This window comes from Dermacentor albipictus, chromosome 5, assembly GCF_038994185.2.
Source record: "Dermacentor albipictus isolate Rhodes 1998 colony chromosome 5, USDA_Dalb.pri_finalv2, whole genome shotgun sequence".
In the NCBI taxonomy this organism is placed as follows: Eukaryota; Metazoa; Arthropoda; class Arachnida; order Ixodida; family Ixodidae; genus Dermacentor; species Dermacentor albipictus.
Genome location: NC_091825.1, coordinates 148,254,188 through 148,280,660, shown reverse-complemented (window position 1 = coordinate 148,280,660; position 26,473 = coordinate 148,254,188). Strand labels below are relative to the sequence as shown.

General features: G+C 45.6%; 2 protein-coding genes across 2 annotated transcripts; both read left to right on the top strand.

Moving 5' to 3' along the window:
• The first annotated feature begins 5,705 nt into the window (after positions 1-5,705).
• On the top strand, positions 5,706-8,979 carry LOC139060196 (uncharacterized protein DKFZp434B061-like). Its single transcript, XM_070539159.1, has 2 exons — positions 5,706-6,170; positions 8,173-8,979. Exons 1-2 carry the CDS (start codon positions 5,750-5,752, stop codon positions 8,655-8,657), a joined length of 906 nt encoding a protein of 301 aa, XP_070395260.1. The 5' UTR covers positions 5,706-5,749; the 3' UTR covers positions 8,658-8,979.
• A 412-nt stretch (positions 8,980-9,391) lies between these two features.
• On the top strand, positions 9,392-26,116 carry LOC135906211 (U3 small nucleolar RNA-interacting protein 2-like). The gene is made up of 14 exons (XM_065437476.2): positions 9,392-9,597; positions 9,682-9,788; positions 10,331-10,446; positions 10,532-10,599; positions 10,698-10,739; positions 10,848-10,974; positions 11,035-11,156; positions 13,102-13,194; positions 13,490-13,590; positions 14,971-15,105; positions 17,354-17,416; positions 18,571-18,704; positions 24,470-24,549; positions 25,947-26,116. The coding sequence occupies exons 1-14, from the start codon at positions 9,532-9,534 to the stop codon at positions 26,094-26,096; spliced, it is 1,404 nt and encodes a 467-aa protein (XP_065293548.1). The 5' UTR covers positions 9,392-9,531; the 3' UTR covers positions 26,097-26,116.
• Positions 26,117-26,473: the final 357 nt, after the last annotated feature.

Genomic DNA, 26,473 nt, shown 5'->3' with positions numbered 1-26,473 from the left:
CGAAACTCGCGACGCGTGATTTGCTTCCGTTCGTCGGGCTTCCTGGAAAACCAATCTCTCCTATCAGTTTTTTCTACGCGCACTGCCTTGCTGTGCAAGCTGCGGCGTGTGTAATACTCTTCCGCTAACTCTGCTGCCTTGTTTAGCTTAACATCCTTTAGCCTATCTTGCAGCCAGAGCCGGACATCCTCATCAATGCAACGGTAGAACTGCTCCAACGCGATGCATTCGACAATTTTGTCGCGGTCGTCGTAAACCTCTTCGCCCTTCAGCCATTCCACCAGGTCGGCTTTTAGACGAAACGCGAAGTCAACATTCGACTCCTTACCCTTTTTTGCATACCGGAACCTCTGCCGGAAAGCTTCGGGCGACAATTTGTACTTCCGCAGTAGCGCTTCCTTCACATCACTGTAGCTCTCAAACGCCTCTTTCGATAAGCAAGTTATTACGTCTGATGCCTCCCCAGGAAGCAAGGCTAACAGATTCTGTGCCCAAAGGGATCGCTCAATGCTATTCCGTTCGCACACGTGCTCAAATTTCACGAGGTATTTGGCCATATCCTCTCCGACGACAAAGGGTGGAAGTTGATCGCGTATTCTTGGAACATTAGAAGTGAGACTAGGCGCTGGCGAGCTATTTCGGGTCTCCAACTCTTTCATTTTAAGCTCGTGCTCACGAATCTCTCTCCTTTCCTCCTTTTCCTCTTCGCGACGTTCCTGTTCTCTCCTTTCCTCCCTTTCCCGACGTTCATGTTCTCTCCTTTCCTCCCTTTCCCGACGTTCATTGATACCCGCCAAGGCCTCTGCGGCTTCCTCAGCCGTTACGTCCCCAGTCCTCATGACCTCAAGGATCGCATTCTTTCTTTTGGTTGAGCCCAACTCAATGCCCAACTCCTCACAAATTTCGAGAAGTTCCTTCACCTTGTACTTCTCCATCGTTCACACTGTCCTCCTGCTGTTTACCCTTTTTGAATATACCTGCCGTACGCTACTATAATGCTACTAGTAAGACATATGCAAGTATTTCACACACTGCCCTGTTTACCCCCTCAGCATCCCCTGGTTTTCAAAACACTCTTACTAGGCTTGAAACACACAAGGTTATCACAATGCAACACCAAATCCTTCCCTAAGCTACTATAACCTGTGTCAAAGAAACTCTGGTGTTTGAGGTAAACTTCAGGCACTCACCGCGCCGAGGTAGCTGATGCCGGTCAATCCCGTCGCTGCCATCCACTGTTACGGACTTCCAACCGGTGCCAGCAGTGTTACGAACTTGCACCGCTGCACCACGATTACGACTTTGTGGTCCCGTAGCGCTCGTCACCCGTTTCGTGACAGAGCGTTGGTAGCGAAGACTCCGAGCCTGGCGTCGATGAGAATAACAAAAGGGACTTTATACATTATATACAGGTTATCATACAGGACATGAACGGGTCGGCACTGGGGCCGAGTGCTCACAACAAACGCGACTGTTCTCGCACGACGACGTCCGGCGAAAACGCGTGACACATCTCACCCCAGTCGGGAGCGACACTGTCTCCCGGTGGGTCGGCGGATCCTGTTTTTCAGGTGGCGCGTCGCTGCTTTTATAATCCCCGAGGAACCATTGTCACTCAAACGGCCCAATACAAAGTCAGCACACGACGGTCGTCCGAGGGGTCCAACCAGCGACCGCGCTGGCCACCCGGTTCAAAGTTCGCGCGCGCGGTGACCTACAGGCAAAGGGAGGTGCGGCGCCGGGCTGTCTGGCACACGCTGACACGTCCAAACATGCGGCTCGCCGAGGCTTCTCCCGCAGCAGGACACCGCTGCCTGACGGCTCAGCATCTTGACTTGTGAAGGGAGAATTAGGGCGCTCGCAGGATAGATTCCGCATCTTGCAGATTCGGAAAACGGGCTTGTGGTAATGGCACAACAGTTCCCGCCGCAACTGCCGCGCCGTTGTATGGAGGGCAGATGGCAGCAGACGCAGCCGGCAGCAACGGCGGCCGGCGCGAGTGCACTCCGCCACTGCGTAGGTGCGGCGCGCGGTGAAATCACGTGTCCTTTCTTTCTTCTGAGCAGTACTATCATTTGTTATCTTTTTTGTTCACTTTACGGACGTTATCGAGCCCAGATAACCCCTCCCCCCCCCCCTCACCTCTCTACGAGACCACGCATACGGCTCATTCATACAGGTCCGTCAGGTAAACAGCTTTGCTGTAAAAGCACCGAAATAAAGCGCATTTCTACAGGTAACGAAAGATTTAAAAGAAAGCTGCACCGATATACATGTCATTTGTGGCGGCACACTCGATTCAAAGCGCATGCTCAAACTAAGCGCATCGAGTCATCGACAAATTCAATTTGGGAGCACGCCACGCCCACGCTCCGGAGTACTGCCTTCAGCCTTGAGAAAGTGGTTGTACGGCAGATCGCGGCAATTCTCACTCGTCTGCTTCGTACTTCCCATTTGCTTCGGCGGGTCCACCATGCCCTTGAGATGTATGGGTATTGGGTGAATCATGGCAGCCGTCTTAAATAGTTCATACCGGCGCTTCCATCACACGTGATGTGTTCGCCTACAAATGACGTAGCTCTAGATACTATTCTAAACCATTCTGGACACTACAATTTCACCCCATTGTTGAAAGCGCCATCTTGTCCGCTCCGATTGGCTCACAGGACGGCTACGCCGTCTCTGACTATAAAAACGCCAACATGGCGGAATTTGATCAGGTTCTGGAGCGCGATTTTATAACGGTTCGGAAAGCGAGCCGTTCGCTTGCCCTCGCTTGATTGGTCAGAACCGCGCTTTTACTGACGAATCACGCGAGGGCAAGCGAACGGTTCGCTTTCAGAACCGCTACAAGATCGCGCGCCAGCTGGACATTGTGTCCAGAAGAGTTACCCTGGATGGGTACCACGTAAAGTATGCGTTCAGTGTTGCCTGAAAGCAAGGTAGTGGTGTCTGCCAAACAAGAAACGTGCCCCCCCCCCTCCCTTCCTACCCTACCTCCATTTTCAGTCAAGCGTCCACCCCCTTCCCTCCGAAAAGTATTCCCGGGTAGGTGACTCAACAATTGTTATCTTAAGCTTATTGAAACAGTTCAGTAGTCCTCCTGTAATCGATCAATAAGACACACGAACAGCACCAGCGGCACAAGCTCCAGTCCTACAGTGGCATTGAAGTCTCTTCTGAAAGGCAAGTAAGCACGTTTTAATTGACCCTCTGTTGAAACTGAAGTGCCCTACTTCAATGTGTAACCGAAACGGTAATTTTTTGCGGAGTGGTGCCTTCTACGGGAATTCAACATTTAGCTCGAGAGAGCGCTCAGGACCATAGCGCAGCTTTTCTGCGCTTCCCAACGCTTGTATGGCGGCCATGACAAGCCCGCCGCGATCTTCGGCGGCTATCTTTTTTTGCCCACAGAAGTCGCCGCACGAGCGCGGCTAGCGTCGGCACGAGTGGGACTCGAAAGTTCCTTGGTTGTCCGCACAAAGTTCAGTAGTTGGAGCAGTTGCACTCCGACCTGGTCGGGTCCAAGGCGGCAAGATAATGATGCGGCTCGCCGTTGCAATCTGCAAGGAGCACACATGAATGGAACGCCCTGTTACATACATACATACATACATACATACATACATACATACATACATACATACATACATACATACATACATACATACATACATACATACATACATGCATGCATACATGCATGCATGCATGCATGCATGCATACATACATACATACATACATACATACATACATACATACATACATACAAACATACATACATACATACATACATACATACATACATACATACATACATACATACATACATACATACATACATACATACATACATACATACATACATACATACATACATACATACATACATACATACATACATACATACATACATACATACATACATACATACATACATACATACATACATACATACATACAACAACTTATACAACAATAAACAATAAATACAACATACATACAAATGAACCCAAGAAAAACATAAGGGTAATTAGTTGTGGTTGAAATTGAAATTTAGAAAGTAATGAAGGGGAAAAATGAAATGAAATGGAAGTGGACGAAAACATAAGTTGTCGCCGTTGAAGACCGAACCCACAATCTTCGCATTACGCGGGCGATGCACTACCAGTTGTTCTATAGCAACGGTCATCAATCCGTCCACAAACTTCGCTATTTGTGTGTGCTTAGATATAGATCCGAGAGTGCTAGCTATTTACAATCGCAATGATTGCCGCGCCTCCTTGAGGGAGACAGCGTGGTCGACTTCAAAGAACAGGCGTGCCTGGTCTGCAGAATAGTGAAACTAATATTAGAAATATAAAGGATCAGTGCATGAGGCTGTTCCCACCGAAACTAGCTTTTGACACCGCATCTGATTAATCACTCTAGGGTGCCGTCGGCCAAGAGCGAGATGTGTCGCCAAGGGGATTAGATTTGGTGAACCTGCCAACGATAATGCTTCGCAGATCGCATCCGTCAGTGAAAATGCGACGCTGAAAGCATCCTTAAGGGTTAACAGCGCACACAGACGGGGACAGAGTGAGGATCGAACCACAGGACAGAGCGCTGACACAGCGCTGACACAGCGTACGTTCTTCACTCTGTCCCTGTCAGTGTGCGCTGTTAACCCTTTAAGATGCTTGATGAACTAGCTCACCAAGCCATCATTGTGAGCTGAAAGCGTGTTTGTAGAGAAGCGCCGGTCGCGTGGCACGTGCCTCTGTTGGGGACGTCGTCAACAGCGGGCCTGGGTCCCAGAAAGTTGAAGAAGTTGAGCGCTATGACGACCAGGCAGAAGAAGACGATGACCGCGATGCGGAGCAGGACGCCCAGGGCGCGGCACAGCGGGCTGCTGACCACGGACGCCGTGGCCGCGGAGCAAGTCCGCCACCACAGGGACGCCAGCCGCGCCAGCTGCATCCTGTCCTTCGCTGGTCGTCCGGATTGGATCAGCTAAGGCCTGGCCGCAGCAATGCCGATGATGATCACTTTGCTCTAAATGGATGTGAAGTGCGTTGATATTAAAACAAAACTTCGTGTGTCGGGGTAACGGGAGTTCGGTTGTCTGACGACGAGCACGATCATGTGCACGATGACCGAAGGACCTGGTCAGGGGACACATGCTACGGTCAGCGCTTTACTGGTACTCAGCAGATGTGCATCCTTTATCACTCTAAGGATAAACGCTATAGATTGAATGAACCTTGTGGTTGAATATTGTGGAGTACAATGTACAAAACTATGCCTTTGATAGAAATATATGCGTGCTACAATAGTAGAAGGTCACCTATACGCTCAATGACCAAAGGGATGCCTCAGTTCGGTTTTTAGTTCGCTGGTTGGTAGGTTATCCTCTATGCATTGCTCATACCTACAAGGGGGATTGTCCAAAAATCGGATGGGGTTAGTGAAGTTATTAGTCAAGTCTAGCCACTTCCCCGATCCTATCCCTCTATTTACCACCTAGCACACCAGATATTAGCGCCCCACTACATCTGCAGCTATGGTTCGATATGAACGTTGGACACAACGCATAAATAAAGTTTCTGCTGTGTACCTCGTTCCTGCCTTCCAATTTTGCTGGTGTTCCGAGCTCCTCCCGACAATCACGGCTGTGTGCAGACGTCGCCCCGTACACGCAGCAGCGCGCGTACAGTTCCACTGAGCGAGGTCGAGGCAGACGAAGCAGCGGGGCCGTTCACGATCATGGCCGCTCGCCGGGCAACGGGGCCGGTGCAAGCGATCCGGCGCGACGGCGACGTCGGTCGCCGCGAGGGCGCCCCGCTCCTGCGTGCCCCGGTATTGCTGGGTGACGGGGAAGGGCCGCCCACGATCGGCCGATGGGCCATGGCGCTCTGCGAGGAGTTCGTGCAGAAGCTGTACAAAGCCGTGTGGGCCGCCATGGCTCTGCTGCACGCGCTGTGTATCGTCGGCGGCGACAAGCCGCCTGCCGCCGCCGCCGCCGCTGCCACGCCGTCCTCGACGGCGCTGCATCAGCAACGGCAGGAGACTGCGGACGCGCCGGTCCCCGAAGCCCGTCGCCGCAAGCCAAATTCGCACGCACCGACGGTAGCCAGCGCAGCCAGGCAGCCTTCCCGACTGAAAATGGCTCCAGAAGCGGCCGCGGGTACGACAGAGGCCTTCAATTTCATGTTGCTCGCTTGCGGTTGCGCGCGGGACGCATGCTACGATTCCGAGTTCATTTGTCCGTCCCGAGTAGATAATGTGAACATGCCAGGTACATAATTGGAGGACCATTTTAGGATGATGTCAGGACGTGTTCCAAGGCACTACTGTTTGACACTGGAATTACAGGGCAATACATTATTTACGAAGTGGGTTAATATATGCATAACGCAGCTTGGATATGAGAAGCCACAATGTAAGGGCTACGATTTGATATTTACGCACTTTCATGTGCTCCGAAATCTCAGGAATTTTGCCTCTTTGTTTCTTGCCACCATTAAAAAGCAGTTTGGTATCAAACGAACTACACTAAGTGCAGCACCATCTATGCACTTGCAATAGCATAGCTCTCGAGATCTGCTTTTGCTACTTCAAGAGGACCATCGGTGGAAAGTGCGCTTTAGACACCACGACCAATAATAATAATAATAATAATAATAATAATAATAATAATAATAATAATAATAATAATAATAATAATAATAATAATAATAATAATTAATGTTTAAAACAAAATAGTCTACAAATAAACGCCTTTTTTTTAGGCAGTGCCATTTGGATTCCGTTTTTGGTTATGCGCAATATCGTTCGGGCAAGCATGAAGCTCCCAAATAAGTACACCTGGAATCAACGTCCTACGGACATCCTGCTGACGATGTTGCTCGGATATATCTCAAGTTAACTTCGCGATATGTCCAGCAGTATATGTTATGTTTAAAATTCATCGTAGGCATGGTGCGGTGGACGCCCTCAGTATGTCCCATAAAAAGCTAGGACGTTCGGATGTGACATAGCAGAGTGTGGGTGTAGGTCAGTTGGTTACTCGTGATTTTGGGAAGTTACCGCAAGCAAAACGCGAGACTTGGAGAAAGGGACAACACGAAGCTGTGTTGTCCCTTTCTTCGAGTCTCGTGTTCTGCATGCGGTAACTTCCCAAAGTCAAGACGTTGGGATCTTTCCGGTACACCCAAGGTGATGTTTTGTGTTGTCTGAGTCGTAAATCGTTTGCGCGAGAGCATTTTCTCCTTGCATCGGCAGCTTTGTATCGGCGGTGAAAGTACAACCACCAACCACCACTGGTGAAGGGGTGAAAGAGGTCAAAGAAAGCTATTCAATAATCTGCAACCTCTCTTTGACTGTCAAATCGAGCGCACACGTTTCATGAGCGCGTTAAATGGCTGTTGCTGCTGCAGCAGCCAAAAAACAGCTGCTGCTGCTTTTTTTCTGAGCAGGGCATTGCACTGTAACAGCTGAGCTTCTATATATAATTCAGCATTGGTCATAAGAGCTTTTGTTTTAAACGGGTGAGAACGGGATGTATAAGCGCTGGGACCTTTATTCAAGTTATCATTGTTAGCTTCCGGGTTGTTAATGCCTACTGCTTGAAAATGACAATGGAAAATTTTTGTGGGAGTTATTTTCTATTTCTAAGAAAATGTGACTTCTTTCAGTCTCTTTGCGATGAGGAGAGTTCTGCAAAAGACTCTACAAATTTTTGACTACGCAACCGTCAACGACTTGTAAATTTAGTACCTGGAGCATGTTTGAGGCAAGCGGAAGCGATATTATGGTGGCTAGCCACCATAGCCATATGGCTGAGGACCAAATGCGTGCACATTGCAGAACAGCCGAGCGCATGACAACGCAGAATTAAGTGATCAAGGTATGAGATTTACGAAAAAATAATAAATGTTGTATTTCATAGTTGTTTTTCATATCTCGTTGAATGTCCTCGAGATGTGATAAAGAAAGTGTATAAGGTGGAGGGCTTCAACAATAACACCCTCCCACCCATGAAAAGCTCTTAGATATACACACTTCTTACAGAGACAAGCGCTTCGCAGAGTTTGTAAAACTCCGGAAATATGTGGATCGTGCTGCTTTGAAATGGTTATCCGCTTACTTGCCCTAATTGACCTGGCTACCACTTCCTGCAATTCCAGCGCGGAAGCGCAGCCTCGAGCCTCCTGCATCGACGATTCCCCCACGTACGGCACCGACAACGTCCAGGCGCTGCAGCCCGATAAGGCGCATCCCGATGCCCAGCACCGCGCTCGGACAAACCCGCTCCGGGGACAGGTCGGTCAGGCCTTCGCGGTGCAAGCTCACGTCATCCAGGCTGTCGTCGCCCAAGGCCAGTGCCTCGGCCCCAACGCCGACGTCTCCAAAGAATCCGTGCGCGGCGCCGCTGTCGTGTTCTAGCGCCGCTCTGGCCACGGCTGCGGACTGCAAGAAGGGCTTCCCGAAAATCGCCTCTCCCGACGTGCGAAAGCTGCGCCAACAGGCGGTGGAATTGTTCAACGCTTTGGTGACTGTGTTCGTACTTCTCGCCAACTTGACTGTGACGCTGGTGTATTGTCTCGTGAGACTGTCTTGTGTACGAGTCCTCACCTTGGTGTCGAGGCGAGCGCCGGCCGCCGCCGCGTAGCCCCTGTGTGCGTGCGCGCCAAGTCATATGTTGTAGATCTTATTCTTGTAAATTGTATCCGCTGCTTCACATTGAGCTTAGTATATTTATAAATTATTGCCCGCTGGGCTCCGTCAGTAGCTTTAATGCAGTACGCATGCATTTTTTTTCCTCGCTGCTTGTTAGAATCTTAGTGCAGACAAGACGATCGACTGTGTCTTCGCCGTGGAAAGCCAGAAATTCATGTATGGCAGAAAACCTCGCTAAGTGAGCTGTGATGTCATGCCAAAAGGCTAGAGCTGATTGAAAACTATGCTTTGAATAAAGATGGTTGCGTTGAGCACTGCCCGCGTAATCCTGAGGAAAGAGAGAGTATCGCTGAGTATAGTTACGGCGCATTTCGAAGCACCTATGTGTCACGTACCAGAGGTGTGACTAGTTGGAAACAGAGTTAGTACAATACTAACTTTATGCAAAGACAAAATGCTTCAGGTCTTGAGCCTCCGTGATTTGAGTTATGGCACTTGATTATTTGAGCCATGATTTGAGCTGACACGTGTAGACGGAGCACTTGCAGCCAGCCAACACTGAATTGCAGGTAAAACACCCCTCCCCATATTTCCTAAGTCCACAAGGCACACTGTCGTGCACCAATTTTTGCGCAAGTGTCCTGCGAGAAAACCACCTTCCGCTCTGCACTCTGCTGTTAAAACAGCCGCCAAAACTATCATCATCATTATCACCTCTTGCGGTGGCTTGCGCGTTGGCTAGCGTCTAGCAAGTTGTCTCGCACGCACGCTGCCAAGCACGCTGTTGCGTGTTGCGATGTCTGCTGCTGTTGCATAGGGAAACTTCGCAGTACTTTTGAAAAGTTGTATAACAACCGCAGGCAGTAATGTCGTTCTTCATAAGAAATGCAGGAGGGGGAAGTCGGTCCCAGCCACGCTTGAAAGACCGCAAGGTAAGTGGCTTAGACGAGCTTCAGTCAGTCATTTGACAGTGGTTATGTGAAGTTCTGTTTGACCGGTTATGTTTCTCGACCCAGAAACGCGCTGGAAGTTCGGCGAAAGCAAACCATACCAACAAAAAGAGCAGAGTACTCTCCAAGGGCAGACGTGCTGATGAAATTGTGTCGAGTGAATCGGAAGCAGAGTAAGTGAAAATTGTCGCACCACGAGGAAGCGCTTTCAATTTTCCACTACGGCAAATTACTGTGTACAGATAGATTTATTTTTGTAGATGTATGGTTGTCCTGCTGGTGCTTTGTCTTACCTGTGACCTGTATACGGTGAAACAAAATACAGTGATCTGATGCTGCGTTTCCAACTCCCGAACTTGCTTAACTGATTATGCTCATATATATATTTGTCCTCCTGCATTTGATATGTGTTTGCTATTTGTACACATTATTTTTATATATTTAGTGCCTGATTGTTTACATATGCCTTCTTGTAATAATAATATTGCTTTTTTTTTTCTTCTGCGATTCTAAGTGTGTGTCTTTATTACCTCTCGTGTTTTTCCATTTGACACTCTTGTATGCAACCTTCATGTGCACTGCTGTCAAGTAGACGGTCAGTGGACGCAGTCGAGCCTTATCTTGAGGCTTTTTGTCCGCTGTCCGCAGCATCACTGTTTGTAGATGTTGATGTTGAAATAAACTGAACTTGAACTTGAACCTGATATCTTGCTAGAAATGACATCGTTCTCGGCCGTCATCACGCCTCGGAGGACGAGGAAGAGCTTGAAACTGAGCAAGAGAAAAAGCTAAGGCTAGCAAAAAAGTACCTCGCTGAAATTGAGAAGCAGGGTAAGTGGGTCACGCTTTATTTCGGCCTTTCATGATGTATTTTAAGTGACAGGATTGTGGCAAATGATGATGTTTGCTTCTTTAGAGAGAGAAAAGCTTGATGCCGAAGAAATAGACCGTTCTGTTGTATCTCATCGACTGCGTACTGACTTAGTAAGTAGCTGCCATTAATTTACTGTTGGGTACGTTAAGTCATGCCGATTTCCGACTACACTTTTTTTTTTCACTGTCATTTACTCTTCTTTTAACAGTTAGAACAAAGCGGACAGCTTCACAAGAAGATTGCAGAGAAGGTGAGTGTGAAAGGTTGTTATCAGCTAGTTAAGGTTTTGCACCCTGGTAACGTGAAAAGCTCACATTAAGCATGCCTTATACATGCATTTTATACTGTTTGCCTTTAGGTGCAAGCTGTTGACAAGGAGCGCATTTTGACCCTTAAAGGACACAAGCTGTCCGTAACATGTGTGACGATCTCGCACGATGGCCAGCACATCTTCAGTGGCTCCAAAGACTGTAGCATAATCAAATGTAAGTGTTCACCTGGACTATTGCCTTGTTATTCTAAGTCTCTACTTTCTCTAAACACAGGGTGTGCAAAGACAGGCAAGAAGCTCTTCACCGTACCAGGTGCCAAGAAAAACCAAGATCCGAAGTCTGGGCATGGAGGCCATGTCCTAGCCATTTCCATTTCTTCGGATGGCACATACCTGGTCAGTTAGCATTAAACAATATATTAACTAACTCAACTGTGTGGAATTTGTATGCTACCCTTTTAGCTTTGATGATTTCAGTAGATGGGAACTGAAGTCTGTCTGTGGGAATGACCACAACTATTGGTGGTGAATTGAATTTTTTCAGTGTCATTTACTGAGCGCTAACAAAAAGGCACAGTATTCATGTGTTTTGCATAATCAGTGCTTTTTTTGAACATGTCAACTTTAGGTCTTATCATTTGCTGCTATGGCCACACAAAAGTGGTTTGCTACATACATGTCCAATTACATGTATGCAAGTGCAATTTAACTTCCCTACTGTTATGAGTGCTCTCTTTAGAGCATGGAGAAAGACAGTCCCAAATTGTTGAAATATTTTAGAATGTGGCTTTATTTGGTGCCATTTTTTTTTGTGGTGTACAGTTTTTTATTATTATTATTATTCGAAGTGCTTTTTTTTTATTAGCTGTAGAGTCTTTGTTGTTATATTTGGCAAATACAATATATGCCCTTTAAATGTGACGGAAGCAACCTGTAGCATATTCAGTATTGCATCTGCAGAGGACTTTTATTTCCAAAAATGTCATTTCAGAAGCGACCAGCCTTCTTCTATCACTAACTGTTTTAGAAGTAGCAAAATCAATCTGACTTAGCATCAAAGGGAGATAATAAATGTAAGAATGGTTCTCTGTTGGTGTAATGGTTCTTTCACAGTAGGCTGCTGAGCACGAGGTCGCGGGATTGAATCCCGGCCACGGCGGCCACATTTAGATGGGGGTGAAATGCGAAAACACCCGTGTACTTAGATTTAAGTGCACGTTAAAGAGCCCCAGGTGGTCAAAATATCCAGAGTCCTCCACTACAGCGAGCCTCATAATCACAAAGTGGTTTTGGCACGTAAAACCCCATAATTTTTTTCTTTCGCAGTAGTAAATGATTTCTATAATTTATGTGTCAGCATTGTTTTTATTAAGTGTTGTCCAACTTTCTGACAATGCAACAATGTACATCAGGTTATGAGTGGCCTCTGACAATGTGGTGTTTCACTACTGAAAGGGCAAGTTGCACAGTAACCTTAAAGGCTGTACTTATGTTGGACTTCAGTGTTATCACACATCGTGCTGAACATGACCTTAAATGAATATAAAGGCTTAAGTTCATTGCATTTTACTAGAATGTCAAAGGCATGGATTGAATACTCTAATACACCTTTTGATACCAGCTTAACAGCGTATTGTTGTGGGACAGCAGGCACCAAAGCTTTGATAATGAAATGTCACATGCATTTTGGGCACCACCCTTACTGATCTGCATGTAGTGAGCAGCCACTCACATTATGAGGGCACACTGTAATGTTTTTTTTTTAATAGTGTTGTATTAATTGAGCCAGTGATAACACTACACTGGTATGTAGCAGTTCCAAAGGTCATTGAACAGATATGTAGCAGTTCAATGCCCTTTGGAACTGCTACAATGTATACTATACCAAATACACATGTATTATTATGGACAGTTGAAATGTGAACAAGAAATTGCAAAGTACAACCACTTTCACAAGCAAAATCTCAAGAGCACGATCTTTCACCACTACTGATCTGGTCGCCAAAGATGGTTCAGACAATTGAAATGTGAATGGGAAATTGCAAAATATAGCACCTTTCATAAATAAAAACTCAAGAGGGCTATCTTGCACCGCTGCTTATTAGGTCGCCAAAGATGTTTCAGGTCTCCCACAAAGTGCACTAGCCAAAGTCATGCCGACATTACATAAATTCATGAAATCGGAAACAAACGAAAATGTGTTCTAGTTAGCTTCAACTTATTTGTGTCCACAAGAGTACATTTAGGCTCTGTTAAAGATGGATTCTTTTGAACAGTGGCTTGTTTTCTCTAAGAGCAACGGGATGTGTATCCAGCACTCATCCATTTCCTTTTTCTGCAGGCAAGTGGCTGTCAACTCAAGGTTATATTTATTTGGAACCCAACCACAATGCAACGGATCCACATGTTTCAGGGTCACAGAGGTCCAGTTATGGTATGTACATAAAGCAGTGCAACATGCTCTCTAATACTCTTACAAAAGTATTGCGCTCACTTTCACCACTGTCTTGTAGCATATTTCCGTTTCTTTCTTTTTCCTGTCATTTAATGTCGCACTTCCAGGAACCTCATTCTTTTCCTTGCTCTTCAGGTGCAATATCTGTTTGCAGTTTTCTTTATCACATTCTGTGTTTTATATGACTAAAAACTGTGTACTAATTATGCAAGCTATGTTAACATGGAATCCTTTTACAGAATAAATTCAATCATCAGGTGTTCATCTCATGCAGGGTCTTGCTTTTCGAACTGGAAGCCACCAGCTGTACAGTTGCTCAGCCGACCGTTCTGTGAAGGTCTGGAACCTGGATGAGATGGCCTACGTTGAGACACTGTAAGGAAGACAGCACATGAGTTCATTGAAAATAAGAGCTGCAGTTCTGGTTCTGCTTGATGGGGAAAGAATTGCAACAGACCAACAGCAGACGATGAACACAGAGGGCAGGCACATCCATCACAACTAATCTCTTTTATTGGAATCTCTTTTATTGCACAAAGTAGCATTAAAAAAATGAGAATTTACGGCAAAGCAAAAATGAGCTCACTAGTGGAGACTTTGAAACAAGATAAAAATATTGCATGTTAAGTGTCTGCTGTGCGTGTGTGTTTATTCATTGTCTGCTGTTGTTACAGTTCTTTCTTTTTAAATATGGATGTCGACCACACTAGCTGCACCTCACACTTCTGGTGCAGTGCAGCTGCAGTTATCTCCATGTGTTACTTGCTCTTGGCCTACCCGCCATAGCAGCTCAGCAGCTCTGTTGCTGACCACAAGTTTATGGATTCAATTCATGGTCACAGTGGCCACATTTCTGATGAGGGCACAATGCAAAAACACTCATGTATTGTGCTCTATGTGCCTGTTAACCCCAGATGGTTGAAATAATCCAGAGCCTCTGTCCCTGAGGTGGATGAAGATGGGCAGATTTTAGAAAGGCATTCAACGTGGTTTGTGGCGCATTGAACTTCATAGTGCAAATGTTGATCGGCAAGTGTACAACTGGATTGCCAGTTACTTGTCACGGCATCGACAATGTGTTATACTGAACTATACCCCTTCTTGGGTCGAGGTCACATTGGGTGTTCCTCAGGGGTTTGTTTTGGGGCCGCTATTGCTTTTGGTTTATATTATAATATTCCTGCCGGGATGTCTTCATATAATTTGTTTGCCGACGACTGTGTCGTTCATATACAGAAAAATCACAGATGAACAGGATTCTATTGATTTGCAGACTAATCTTGCAAAAATTGTCTCATGGTGTGAAACGCTAAAAATGGCACTAAATGTGAAAAAAATGTGTTTATGTGTCTTTTACGCAAAAAAAGGTAACCGTATTTTTTAAAACTATTGACAACAGAAAAGTGCGTTTGAAGTTGTTATTTCAGATATATCATAGCAAGACTGATATCAGCAAGGACACTTATCTTAAACTGCCGCTCTACATATCTGAAAGATCTGATCATGACTTTAAAATTCAAGAACACCAGGCTAGAAGGAACCTTTATGCTAATTTATTTCTTGCCCAACCTGTAACAGAGTGTAATTGGTTGTCTTTTGACCATGTGTGCTGTATTAGTGATCTGTTTTTGTTTTTTTTTCCAATTTGTAACTCTCCTGCTTACATGTCCTTGGGCAAAGGGGGGTATCTCAATCAATAAATGCATCGTTGCCACTTCAGTAAATTGTAATTTAGATGCCCTTTTGTTTCCTCAGTTTTGGCCACCAGGACACAGTCACTGCAATTGACAGCTATACCCGTGAGCGTGCTGTCACTGCAGGCAGTCGGGACAACACGGTGCGAGTCTGGAAAATCCCAGAGGAGTCTCAACTTGTCTACCAGAGTCATAGGTGTGCGCCAGCTTCCCTTTACTTGCTGTCACATTAGCTGCAGTCATCTAACATTCTAGCAAAAGCTTGTTTTTTTGCCAGCTCAACTTCGAGCCTTTTACTTGCTGCCATGTGTGCCCTGAAATGGCAAAACTTATTGTGATGCGGGTTCTTAAAAAAAACGACCTTTGATCACTATTGATGTATTCTCTCCAGAAGTGAAAAGTTTAGTGCATATTTTACCATGCAACCAACCATCACACTGCACCTCTGAATTCCGGATTGACTAGGGAAGGTACCCCAAGACTTAATAGCTTTATATTTAAAATTCCTTGCTCTAAAAGCTTGGTGCAGTTGGTTGTGCATGTTTTGGTTGAGCTTTGAAGCTATTTCTGAGGATGGTATTTCCGTCAGCAGTTTTTTAAATTTGGGATAAAATGGAATGGTCCGTATGAAGGTTGAAGCCAACTTGGAGGACATCTCACCATATTAACATGAATCACGGCATGTTGCTCAATGTGTCAGGTAACATTTAGTATTGTATAACATATGCTGTGCCAGTTAGAAATCCTGGCTGAATTTTTCTGCTGTGTATAGCTGATAAAACTTGTACTCCAACACGAAAGGACATTTAAAGGTGCCGTAAAACACTTCTTGAACATAGTAAGAAAACATTGCCGATCTGTTAATAAGAATTCTGTGAACATGTGAACCAAATATTTCACTGCATGCAGCAGAGAATTTAGAATCTCATGTCAAAAGCAGGGAATTGCTTGCCTTCGCTTCTGCAGTGTCATCCTGCAGTGTCACAGCAAGCAGCTGCACACGCAACAACTATCGGTTTATTTTATGATCGTGAAAACATTCTCAGTAATACAAGTATTGCTCATTTGAGTTAAATAAATGAGAAGTATATATGTTGTCAGGATTGGGGGCTCAATCCCATCGCCCGTGGTCCTTTGCCAAGATTGGAGTACGGCATGAATTCAAAGGTAGCTGGCCCATGCCGTCGTCCAACTTATTTACGCTGAGGACGTTGATGAAGTGAAGAACTGCTTCTCATCGAGAACGAGGAATATGGGTTTATTTACAGAAATTAAATCAGTCTAACATGACTGCACGAGAGAAGTGTATCAGTCTAACATGACTGCTCAAGAGAAGTGTATCAGTCTAACATGACTGCTCAAGAGAAGTGCATCAGTCTAACATGACTGCTCAAGAGAAGTGTGTCCAGCATTCGCACAACAACAGTTTTTATACACTCGGTCCGCCGGCCATACGAGGCGGCGACTGTTCGTTTACTGATCGCCAATTTCCCGCCGCTCCGCAGAACAGTTTACGTACACAAAGGCACATACATTCCGATGCCCGACGCCGGCGTTGAAGGGGTGCCGTTCCGGGAAGTATCGGCGCCAATCGTGGGTAGCTCGTTGTCTTGCGTCTGGACGAGGCCTGGGAAGCAACATAAAACGGCTTTCCCGCGGCAGCTTGTTCATGCGTAGCAGGTCAGGTCCGCGCTGGAGAACTCCGGCACCATTGTTCGTCCACCGAACTCGTTCCGTCACAATGGCGATGGGGCTGGTGGATGGAGGCGGTTTTGAGCACAAAGCCCGCTTCTTCGAACGCCTCCTAGCTGCAGCAACGGAGAGTGGGGGATGCGCGTCTTGTCCCCTAGTCGTAATTGGGTGGCAATTTTGCCTTGCAGCTCGCCATTCTTAACAATGTCTGCAATCTCAAAAAGACAGAAAAACCATTTCCTCTTAGCGCTGCTGGTATAAACATGATAGTTTCCTGTTGCTGCTTCTGCTGTGCATTGCCTCTGAGGTAGCACAGATACCGCGGTTGCCGCGAGTCGTGTTGCATTCAACATTTGTGCGGTGCCAGCGGGGCATTTCTCCCTTGTGCCCCCTTGCCGTCTCCCCTGCATAGCTTCCAGTGCACTAGTGGAAATGAAACGAAAGAAAGCCGCTGATCAGTCCAATAACTATGTCTAACTTCGCTTGTGCTTGAAAGATTCAAAATACTTTTGGGGCAGGAGATTTGTGACGCCACGTGATTTGATAGTGATGTCAACTGTTATTAGTTAAAAAGGTGTTTCAGGGTCCCTTAAGACAGCCCTTACTAAAGAGATGCTTGTCACATGCTATGCCGCCTTAGTATTTATTTTATTTATTTTTTTTTTTTTTCAATTGTATGCATGTGTGTGTGCAGTCATGCAGGAGTTAGTGTTGCATTTCTCACAATGCAATTCACTCTCCTGTGTTTTCAGTTGCTCTGTCGACTGTGTCAAAATGATCAACGAGCAGCACTTTGTGTCCGGAGCTGATGATGGGTAAGACGGCACTTTCAGCTGCTATTTTGTGCTGCTAGTTTATATATGCCCTGCTTTTTTTTTTTTGCATCATTATGATTGTCCTTTTCCTATTGAGGCCACTGTATTTGGCTATATTTGCTTATTTTTTTTCCACGGCAATTTACCATGATTGATCCTGACAAAACACTGTTCATTCCTCGATGATTCACATCTTGACAAGTGCACTAAATGTGCACAAATTCATTAATGGAGTTCTTAATACAAACAAAAAACCCAGATAGATATCATAAATTGACCTTTAATATGTACCCGGTATGCTAACGCAGAAATGCTAACTACACAGGTACGCTAAGCGCAATTATTCTCTACCTCATCTACTGCCATGATGTTATGTTCAGTTACAAGAACTGAATAAACGCATGCGCTTACCATAGTTAACCTAATAAATGTGTTGAAATTTTTTGTGTGCCCAAGTGTAACTGATGCTGTGCTTTAACTGAGGTTCAGATTGACTTGACCTTGGTTACCATGCCTATGTAACTTGTGTTGGGGTATTCAGTGAAAAAAGATGAGTTATTTGTGGGCACTTTTTCACTGAGACAAACTTTTATTACTTATTGACCTTTGTGTGCGAACCACGAGGTCTGTGACATTGCCCAAGTGACTTGGGACACTGAGAATGGGGACCGGCAACAAACGAAAAAGAAAAGTCACTGACAGCCCCATAGGTTCCTGGTTTACAATAGGCGTTCAGTCATTTGGCATAAGTACAATAGAGAAAGACAACAATTAAAGTTTTTTGCTGGGCTTTTCTGCTCATCAGCATATAAGCAAACCTACATAAAAGCCAAGACAGAAGTGAGAGTAAGAAACTCCTAACTCATTATTCAGCTAATCACTACTGGATTTCACATCTGAAAGGATGCTGGAGAGGCTGCACTGTCAATTTTAACTTTTGATTCAGCACCCAATGCGAGGTGTTCTTGCTTTCCCATGGCAGAGAAATACAGCTTCTGTGACCAAAATTATTCGTAGATGTTGATAGAGTACTGTTTAATTAATGTTATCTGGCTAATGCTTACGTGGTGTGGCATCACTAGATTTTCAACAAAGCTGTTCATGTGCATAAAAAGTAATAAAAAGGTTTTTAATTAATGCTGTTTTTCTTGCAGGTCACTCAGCCTTTGGGCTGCTCTAAAAAAGAAACCGACTTCTGTGGTTCATCAAGCGCACGGTTCCCAGGATGGAGCCCCACTCTGGATTACTGCAGTAGCTGCCCTACGTTGCACAGACCTGATAGCTTCAGGTACATCAAAACTGCAGTTTTCTAAGGGAAGCTTCCTGTGTGAACCTTCCCGAAATTTGCTGACCATAGTTGCTGCAGCTTCCGCTGTCTCGCCGAATTTCTCACACACAGGGCAGCATTCGTATAACGAATCGGCTCGTAAATAGCCGTACAGATCACGGTGGAAGAATAAACTAGGTGTCTGAACGGCGCCGCCTCTCCAGCGGGCGACGTTGACGACAACCGGTTCGTGTTTTCAAGGAGTGCCGTGAGATGGCGCTAGCGGTTTAGAGGGTCACCAGGCAGCACGTAGGAGTGCGGGTGGCGCGGGCGACCGCAGTTGGCCATTGCTCTTGTAGTACGCCACGTGTGTTTTCTTTTGCCGATTGCATTTTTTTGTCGTTCACTCGTATTAACTGTAGTGATGGGCAAAAGCTGTTTTGTTCCCCGCTGCTTTACGGGATACAAGTCCTGCCGTGAGAAGTTCTCACTCTTCTCAGCACCAAAGGATGAAGAGCGACTAAACGTGTGGCGACGCGCCATCCCAAGAAAGGACCGTCTTCTCCAGGCTACGGACTTCGTGTGTGAGCGGCATTTCGAGCCTCATCTGATTTCGAAGACTTGGACAGCAGAGCATAATGGACACGTCCTGGTAAGCACGCCTCGTCGCGCGTTATTGGCAAAAGACGCTGTGCCCACGAGGTTCCCTGATTGTCCTGCTTATTTATCTAAAACAATGAAAACTAGGAAGCGGCCAGCCAAGAGACAGCTTCTCGCCCCATTGAAAAAGAAGAACAGCTCATCGTGTGTCAGCTCCAGTTGCGACAGTTTCGATGAGATCGAGGACTCTTGCATGCCATCAGCACCAATGCGTGGGGATGAATGCGCGGACGGAAGTGAAGTGCAAGAGGAAGCTGAGTCTTCAACTTTTGATATACTATTCCACGACCCGTCGCTCGTATGCCTGCCCTCCAAATCGTGGGGATATCATCGCATTGAAATGGGTGACACAAAGAGCATCGTTTTCCTAGAGCTGACGCGAACTAGAATCCCTGAGAACAACTCTTCGAAGTCATCCCTTGCGGTTGCAGCGTCAAGCACAGCGAAAACGTGTCCTCCCGTGAATATTGGTGCCGGCGGTTTCTTCGCCGCTCCGCGGCTTGTTGAGATCGACGAGAGAATGGAGGCCCGCACAGTGTTGATGTGCAAGTCTGTTCCTAAAGAAGAGCTGCAACATTCAAGCAGGTTGGCAACAGTCGAGGATGTGAATTCTTTTCTACAGCACGTGCACAATATGAAATTTTGCGCTGGTGGACCAAGCACTGCTGAATACCCTCAAGCAGAAATAAAGAGTGCCTTCATCGACATTAGCAGCAAGTGGCGCCACAAGAAATGTGAATTCTTCCTGAGTGCGGATGTGTCAGTTTGCCAAAAATGCATCGGGTTGTCGGACACTCTGCGAATCCACCAAACACGAGCACTGAAGAAGAAGAGCACCTTAAGGACAGCTAGCGTTCATGTTTCGCGTTCCCAACAAAGCAGTGAAAGACTTGCTGCTCTGCGACGTGCAAATTATGCCCTGAAGAGATCAAAAAATCGCCTCCTTAATCGTTTTAAGCATCTTTCTTCGGAGCTAAAGGAGGCCCGTGAATGCTTGCAAAAAGTTTCTGAGGGAGAGCTCGAGACCAAACTTTGCAAGCTTCAACTTCCGAATGTACAGCTAACTGCTATCAAGGAATGCTTAGCGGCAGCAAGGCTCGCCAACAAGAAAAATCATCGCTACACTGAAGAATGGCTGCTCATGTGCCTCTTGTTGCATATAAGGAGCCCATCAGCGTACGCATTCTTACGAGAGAACAATGTGCTCCCTCTTCCATGTGTGACGACAGTGCGGAAATATCTAAGCATGATCAGGGTTAAATGTGGATTTGACAGCAGGTTTTTTGCTGCATTTAAAAGGAAGATGGCGACCAAAGACGAGTATCAGCGCCACGGTATCTTGGTTTTCGACGAAATGCGTGTCAGAAAGGAAATGCGTGTGCATTCGAAATCAATGACTTATGTAGGGTTCAGCGACTTTGGCGACGGTGCAGGGACCAGTGATGACCTTGCTGACCACGGACTCGTGTTTGCCTTCCGTGCATTCGGAGACCAGTATTCTCAGCCCATTGCAGTGTTCGCAAGCAAAGGGCCAACAAAAGGAACAGTGCTTGCACAGCTTGTTTTGAAAGCTGTCTTTATGCTGGAGGAGGCTGGGGCTTTAGTTGATGCAGTGGTGTGTGATGGAGCAGCCACAAACCGCTATATGTGGAAGGAGTTCGGTGTAAGTGGTAGTCTAAACTGCACCAAAAGCTCCTTCACGCACCCTGCTGATGAGAAGCGCAGCATTTTTGTTTTTTCAGATGCTCCGCATCTTATGAAGTGCGTTCGGAACCGTGTGCATGCCCAGAAAGTTTTGAACTTCCATGGTGGTCGAGTCCAGTGGGCACACTATGATAAGCTGTTTGTTGAGGACAAGAAGCAGCCTGGACATTTGCGTGTTTGCCACAAGCTCACGTATGCTCATCTGAATCCTACGAATACTGAGAAAATGCGAGTAAAGCTCGCTACCCAGCTCTTCAGTCGAAGTGTTGCCAATGGGTTGGAGTTTTACTCACAGAGAAAAGCAACTGGACTGGAGAATGTTAAAGGGACAGTGGAATTTACATTGAAATTTAACGATTTGTTCGATGCACTGAATCGCAGCCATCCTAAAGAAGGCATCACAGCTGGAAGCAAGGACTTGAGGGTTCTTGCCTCTTTCTTGCACTGGTTAAACAAGTGGGAAGGAGAAGTGGTGGCCGGAAGGATATCCCGCGCACATTTTCTCACAGAGCAGACTGCAGCAGGTCTGCGAGTCACAGTTTTGTCGGCTTTGGAGCTGACGAGATATTTGCTCAAAGACTGTGGCTTTAAGTATGTCTTGAGTGGAAAATTTAACCAAGATGTACTGGAGCGTTTTTTTGGGACAATCCGCCAAGCAGGAGGCCAGAATGACCATCCCTCCTTGCCGACTTTTCTTCAGCTGTACAATATGCTGTCAGTGTACAGTTTAATTAAGCCACCAAAGTTTGGAAATTGCGAGGTAGAGCGAGCTCAAGAAGCACATGTGCTCACTTTGGCCGATTTGAAGCTTGCCTTTCGGGCAGGTGAAAAACAAGAGACTCGTCTTCAGGAGTTGAAAGCCAAAATGGATGGTCTGGTTGCCGCTGAAATTGAGTGTGATGAGGCGTTTGTTGAGATCTACACAGAGCCAGAAGCAGTTGATTGCATTGTGTATTATCTTGCTGGGTTTATGTGCAGGAAATTGCTCAAGTACTCAACATGCTCAGTGTGCCGGCAGAGCCTGGTAGAAGAGACTGAGGTTCAAGCTCAGCCTGTGAGCACACTTGTGGATTGTAAAACGAGAGGTGGGCTCCTGCACCCAAAGATAAGCATTTTTTCTTTGCTGCAGATGGCTGAAAAAGAGTTTCAGCAATATGCCACGCGCAGGAATGCTTATGAGCTGACGGTAGATGCTATGCTAGAAAAGCATACCTTCTCCTTCCCATGCAAGGACCACAAAGATGACATCATGGCGAATCTGTTGCACTATTATATAGCCATGAGGATGACGCAGGTTTGTAAACAAACAACGATAGACCACAAAACAAACATGCAACATCTTAGGAAGCTGTCAAAGCTTGTCTAAGCTAGGAAACAACCTTCAGGGTTTGTAGAGCTACTTCCACGTTTGTTGCTGTGTAAATGAGGCGTACACTGGTGTGAAGTAATAAAAGTCCCTTTTGTGTGTCCCCGGCTGTCTTGCGTGAAAATTCAAAAGCACTGCCCGCAGAGTTTACCTGGCGTGCGTGTGCGCTTGCAGTAAACACGCAGAATCTGCAACGCAGAGCATTTTGGAAAGATGCGGCTACCCGGAGTTCGTCAGGGGCCATAATTTTCGCTTATATACGAAGTTGCAAAGCAAGATATCTACTTCTGACGAATAATGCAGAAGAAAAAACTTGTACCAAGAAAAATCACCTTCAGTGAGCGGGATCTCGTTTATATGACATGCATGGCCAGAGACAGTCTAGACATCCAAATCTCTCAGTTAGGCACGGATTTGTAAGCGTTTTGCATCCGACAATAGCCATAATGTTTTACATTTGCACCGAAGTTGAGCACTAGTAAGCGCGCTGTCTCTATCACGGTGTATTCTTCAACCGTGGTCTCTATACTTGACTCTTGTGAGCTCGAATCAAATTTAGGCCTGGATAGCGCTACTAAACTCAGATATTTAAGAGGATATACCAATGGTTGCTTCCCAAAGGCTCGACAGACACTTAAATTGGTACACAGGCATTTACGGGGCAATTTACTAGCGTTTCTTCTACGCGCGCGCATGTTTCAGGAGCGCCGCCGCCTTGCCAGCTGCTGCGGTTGACCCCCCAATGATCCGCGCCATCTGCCGAGAGATACGTAAACCACGAGCGAAAAAGTCGTCGGCGCGGCAGCCTCGTTCAGACACCTAGTTTATTCTTCCACCATGGTACAGATGTTCTAGTGAGGTACACTGGAACATGCTTGTCCTGGTTCTCTATCGATTCATGCAATGAAACAACAAGCGGTACTTGAATATCCTCACTGCAACAAATACACGTCTTGAAGTGCATAATTCCTTTATTAAAGTGAAGCTTTCTGTGTCTTGTTCGCCGGGGTTTGGCATGCTTGCACAGTTGGTTTCTCGCTTAGTAAAGTGGGCCAGTCTTGGAAGCAATCAAGTAGTAAACTGCGCCACCCCAAAGACAGTGTGGTCCGTAGTTGCATGGGTCACATGATGAAGGACATCTTGCCATCTTTCCGGGCAGGCACGTAATCACTAAGCTGCAAAATGCAGTGCAGCATAGTTTCATAGAATTCAATTCACTGCTCCACAAAAGTGTTCCTTTTCGTAAATTCTAACATGTGCCTTGAATCTGCATAATTCTCTTTTTTGTGCAGTGAAGGCAGTATGTACCCACTTCTAGCAGTGGGCCAAGTACAACTCTCTTATTTGCTCAAGCACCAAGATAAACACAAATGTTTAGAGAGCTTTTATTTAGACCTATTGTAATACACCTATTGGTAATACACCTATTGTATAAAGTACACCTATTGGTAATAATATACTCAATAAGGTTTTTGTAAAAGAAAAGAGCTGTTTCACATTCTAAGCATGTAATCTGAAGTCGAGGACTGCAGTCCTAGCTTGATGTTGTGTACTGAACTTGCCAATTTCATGTTTGATGTGCGAGTTAGAGGAATCCAGTTTTTTTCACAAAACCTTTGGTCTGTGTAATTTAGTTCACAGGTGCACGTGTTTTGCAGAATGAATGGACTAGTGGTCAAGCAGGCTGTTGAATTTTATAGATATCATGTGTTTCTCTTCAGCACTATTTGATTTCTCAAACTAAATGCAATGCACTTATTTCCTCCGCTGTAATTTCCTTTTATAGCCTAAATTTGTTTATAGCATTGCTTGCCCCTGATGTATTAGCAAACTGCAGTGTTTAGTTGAAACTGCCACAATGAAGGTTACGTATTGTTGCAGAGATATAAGTTGCACTACAACACATGTACCATATGCAGTTTGCATGCAGAAATGATATGTGAAAAATATTGAGGGCCTGGGCTTGCTAATGGTGGCTAGAAGTGTTGCCAGTTCTGTGAGTAAAAGTGTTCTCATGGTGTACACAAGTAGAGCACTCTTTTTGTTTCTCTCTAAGGTTCCTGGAATGGAGAAGTGAAGCTATGGAGTTCCGGAGAAGAGTGCAAGAAACTGAAAGAAGTTGCAAGCATACCAGTGGTATGTAGGCGAAACAGAATGAGGGTAACATACTTTAAAGTTTAAGATGAGGTAATGTTGTTGTTTTTGTGTGTGTCTCGCATTGCTGACCTCCTGAACGACTATTCCTTGTGCATTTATACCGCACTTTCTTTAGACCTTTTCATGCTTGCTACTTGCTTGTCGTGGCTTTGAATTGATGCATGTGAGCTGTCAAATACTGTCAAACCTTGTTATATTGTTAATTTGTGATGAAGTTGCACTCAACATGAAAATACCTTCACTATATGCAATATTTGTTATAAGCATATATTCATTACATGCTGATGTTTGCAAGAAATTGTGATAGAATTACACTTCGTTATATATGTTTGTTAATGGAGGCTTGATTGTGTATGCAATTGAATATACCGTATTTACTCGCATAATGATCACACTTTTTTGTCAGAAAAATTGACGCAAAATCAGGGGTGCGATCATTACGCGAGTTAAATTTCCTGCGAAAAAAAAATAAGTTTTTCGTCCCGCGTTTGCTGCGGGACACCAAAACAAAAATGGCTGCCGGCGAAGCAAGCTGAACACGCCGAACGCGATTTTTTTTCTTCTCGTGAGTGCATTATGTGCGTTGAAACAGTTTCTTCCGTATCAGTAATGAGTAATATCGTTAATATCGGCAAGTTTGCAGCAATAACGTAGCCATGTCCACTTTGAGGGGACAGATACAGATGGGTGCGCTTAACTGCCAGTGACATAGAAACACATGGCCGGCATGCTGCGGAAACTGCGGCATCTGTCTTCACTACTATCCTAATACAGCACGTTTCCGCTAAGGGTGGGCGAATATTTTAGCTGCATTACAAGCGTCGCCGTATGAATAGGGTACACTTTTAACATATCAGTGTAAACGTGGCTACTATCGTTGGTAGCTGCTATCGTTGCTGCTCGCGATTTGTTGCGTGCCCACGAGTGCAGATGAGAAGAAACGAAAGGCGCCTTTTTTGTCATTGACCACAACCATTATAAAGCCTACACGTAATAAAGGCAAGTTTGGTTGCAGCTTTTTTTAGTTATGGAAGTGCGGAAAGTTATGAAAGTAATGAAATGAGGCATCTACTTAAGAATGTTTGGTGCGTGCAGACCGCTTGGTTCGTCTTGAAGAGTCGTTCGCGTAGCATTCGACACATGGTAAGCGTGATCATTAGCTAGACTTAGCACACAACATATCGCTGCAGCAAGTTCGGGGTGCGATCATTACACGGGAAATAAAAAAAATCAAATTTTGACGACAAAATTCAGGGGTGCAATCATTATGCGAGTAAATACGGTAGTGTTCAGATTACATGCAGAATAAGGTGAGCTTTACTGGGTGTATATGTTCACTTATTAGGCCCACCTTGTTTTCTCCTGTTTCTTTCTAGGAAGGGTTTGTGAATGCCCTTGTCTTCAACAGCTCTGGAAATGTCCTGGTGGCAGCAGTGGGTCAGGAACACCGATTAGGACGGTGGTGGAACTTGCGAGGAGCAAAGAATTCTGTCGTAGTTCTCCCCCTCATCTTCAAAGATGTGTAATAAAGTGGCATGGTAGTATACAGGGTGGTTTTGCTTCTTTAATAATGCAAGTGTAATCCAGTATATCTATACCCCAGATATGCAATTTCAGTGAGCTGCTGTTTTGGCACGCCTGTGTTGATATCTATAAACATGCTTGTATTGGTGACATCGATTAGAAACACAGATCACGGGTGACCAATCCTGGCACTCTTGCAAACTCACCGTGCCATCTAGAATGCAAGTGAAGATGTTAAGTTTTGGTTTCTACGTATATCTTTTTGCCATGTGGAAGCAATTGTGCACATTAGTGATCGCAAAAATTGCAGAAACTCTGGTAACTGAGCTGTCATGTGAACGACATCAGTTCCTCAATTATGCTGTGTCCTTAGATGTTT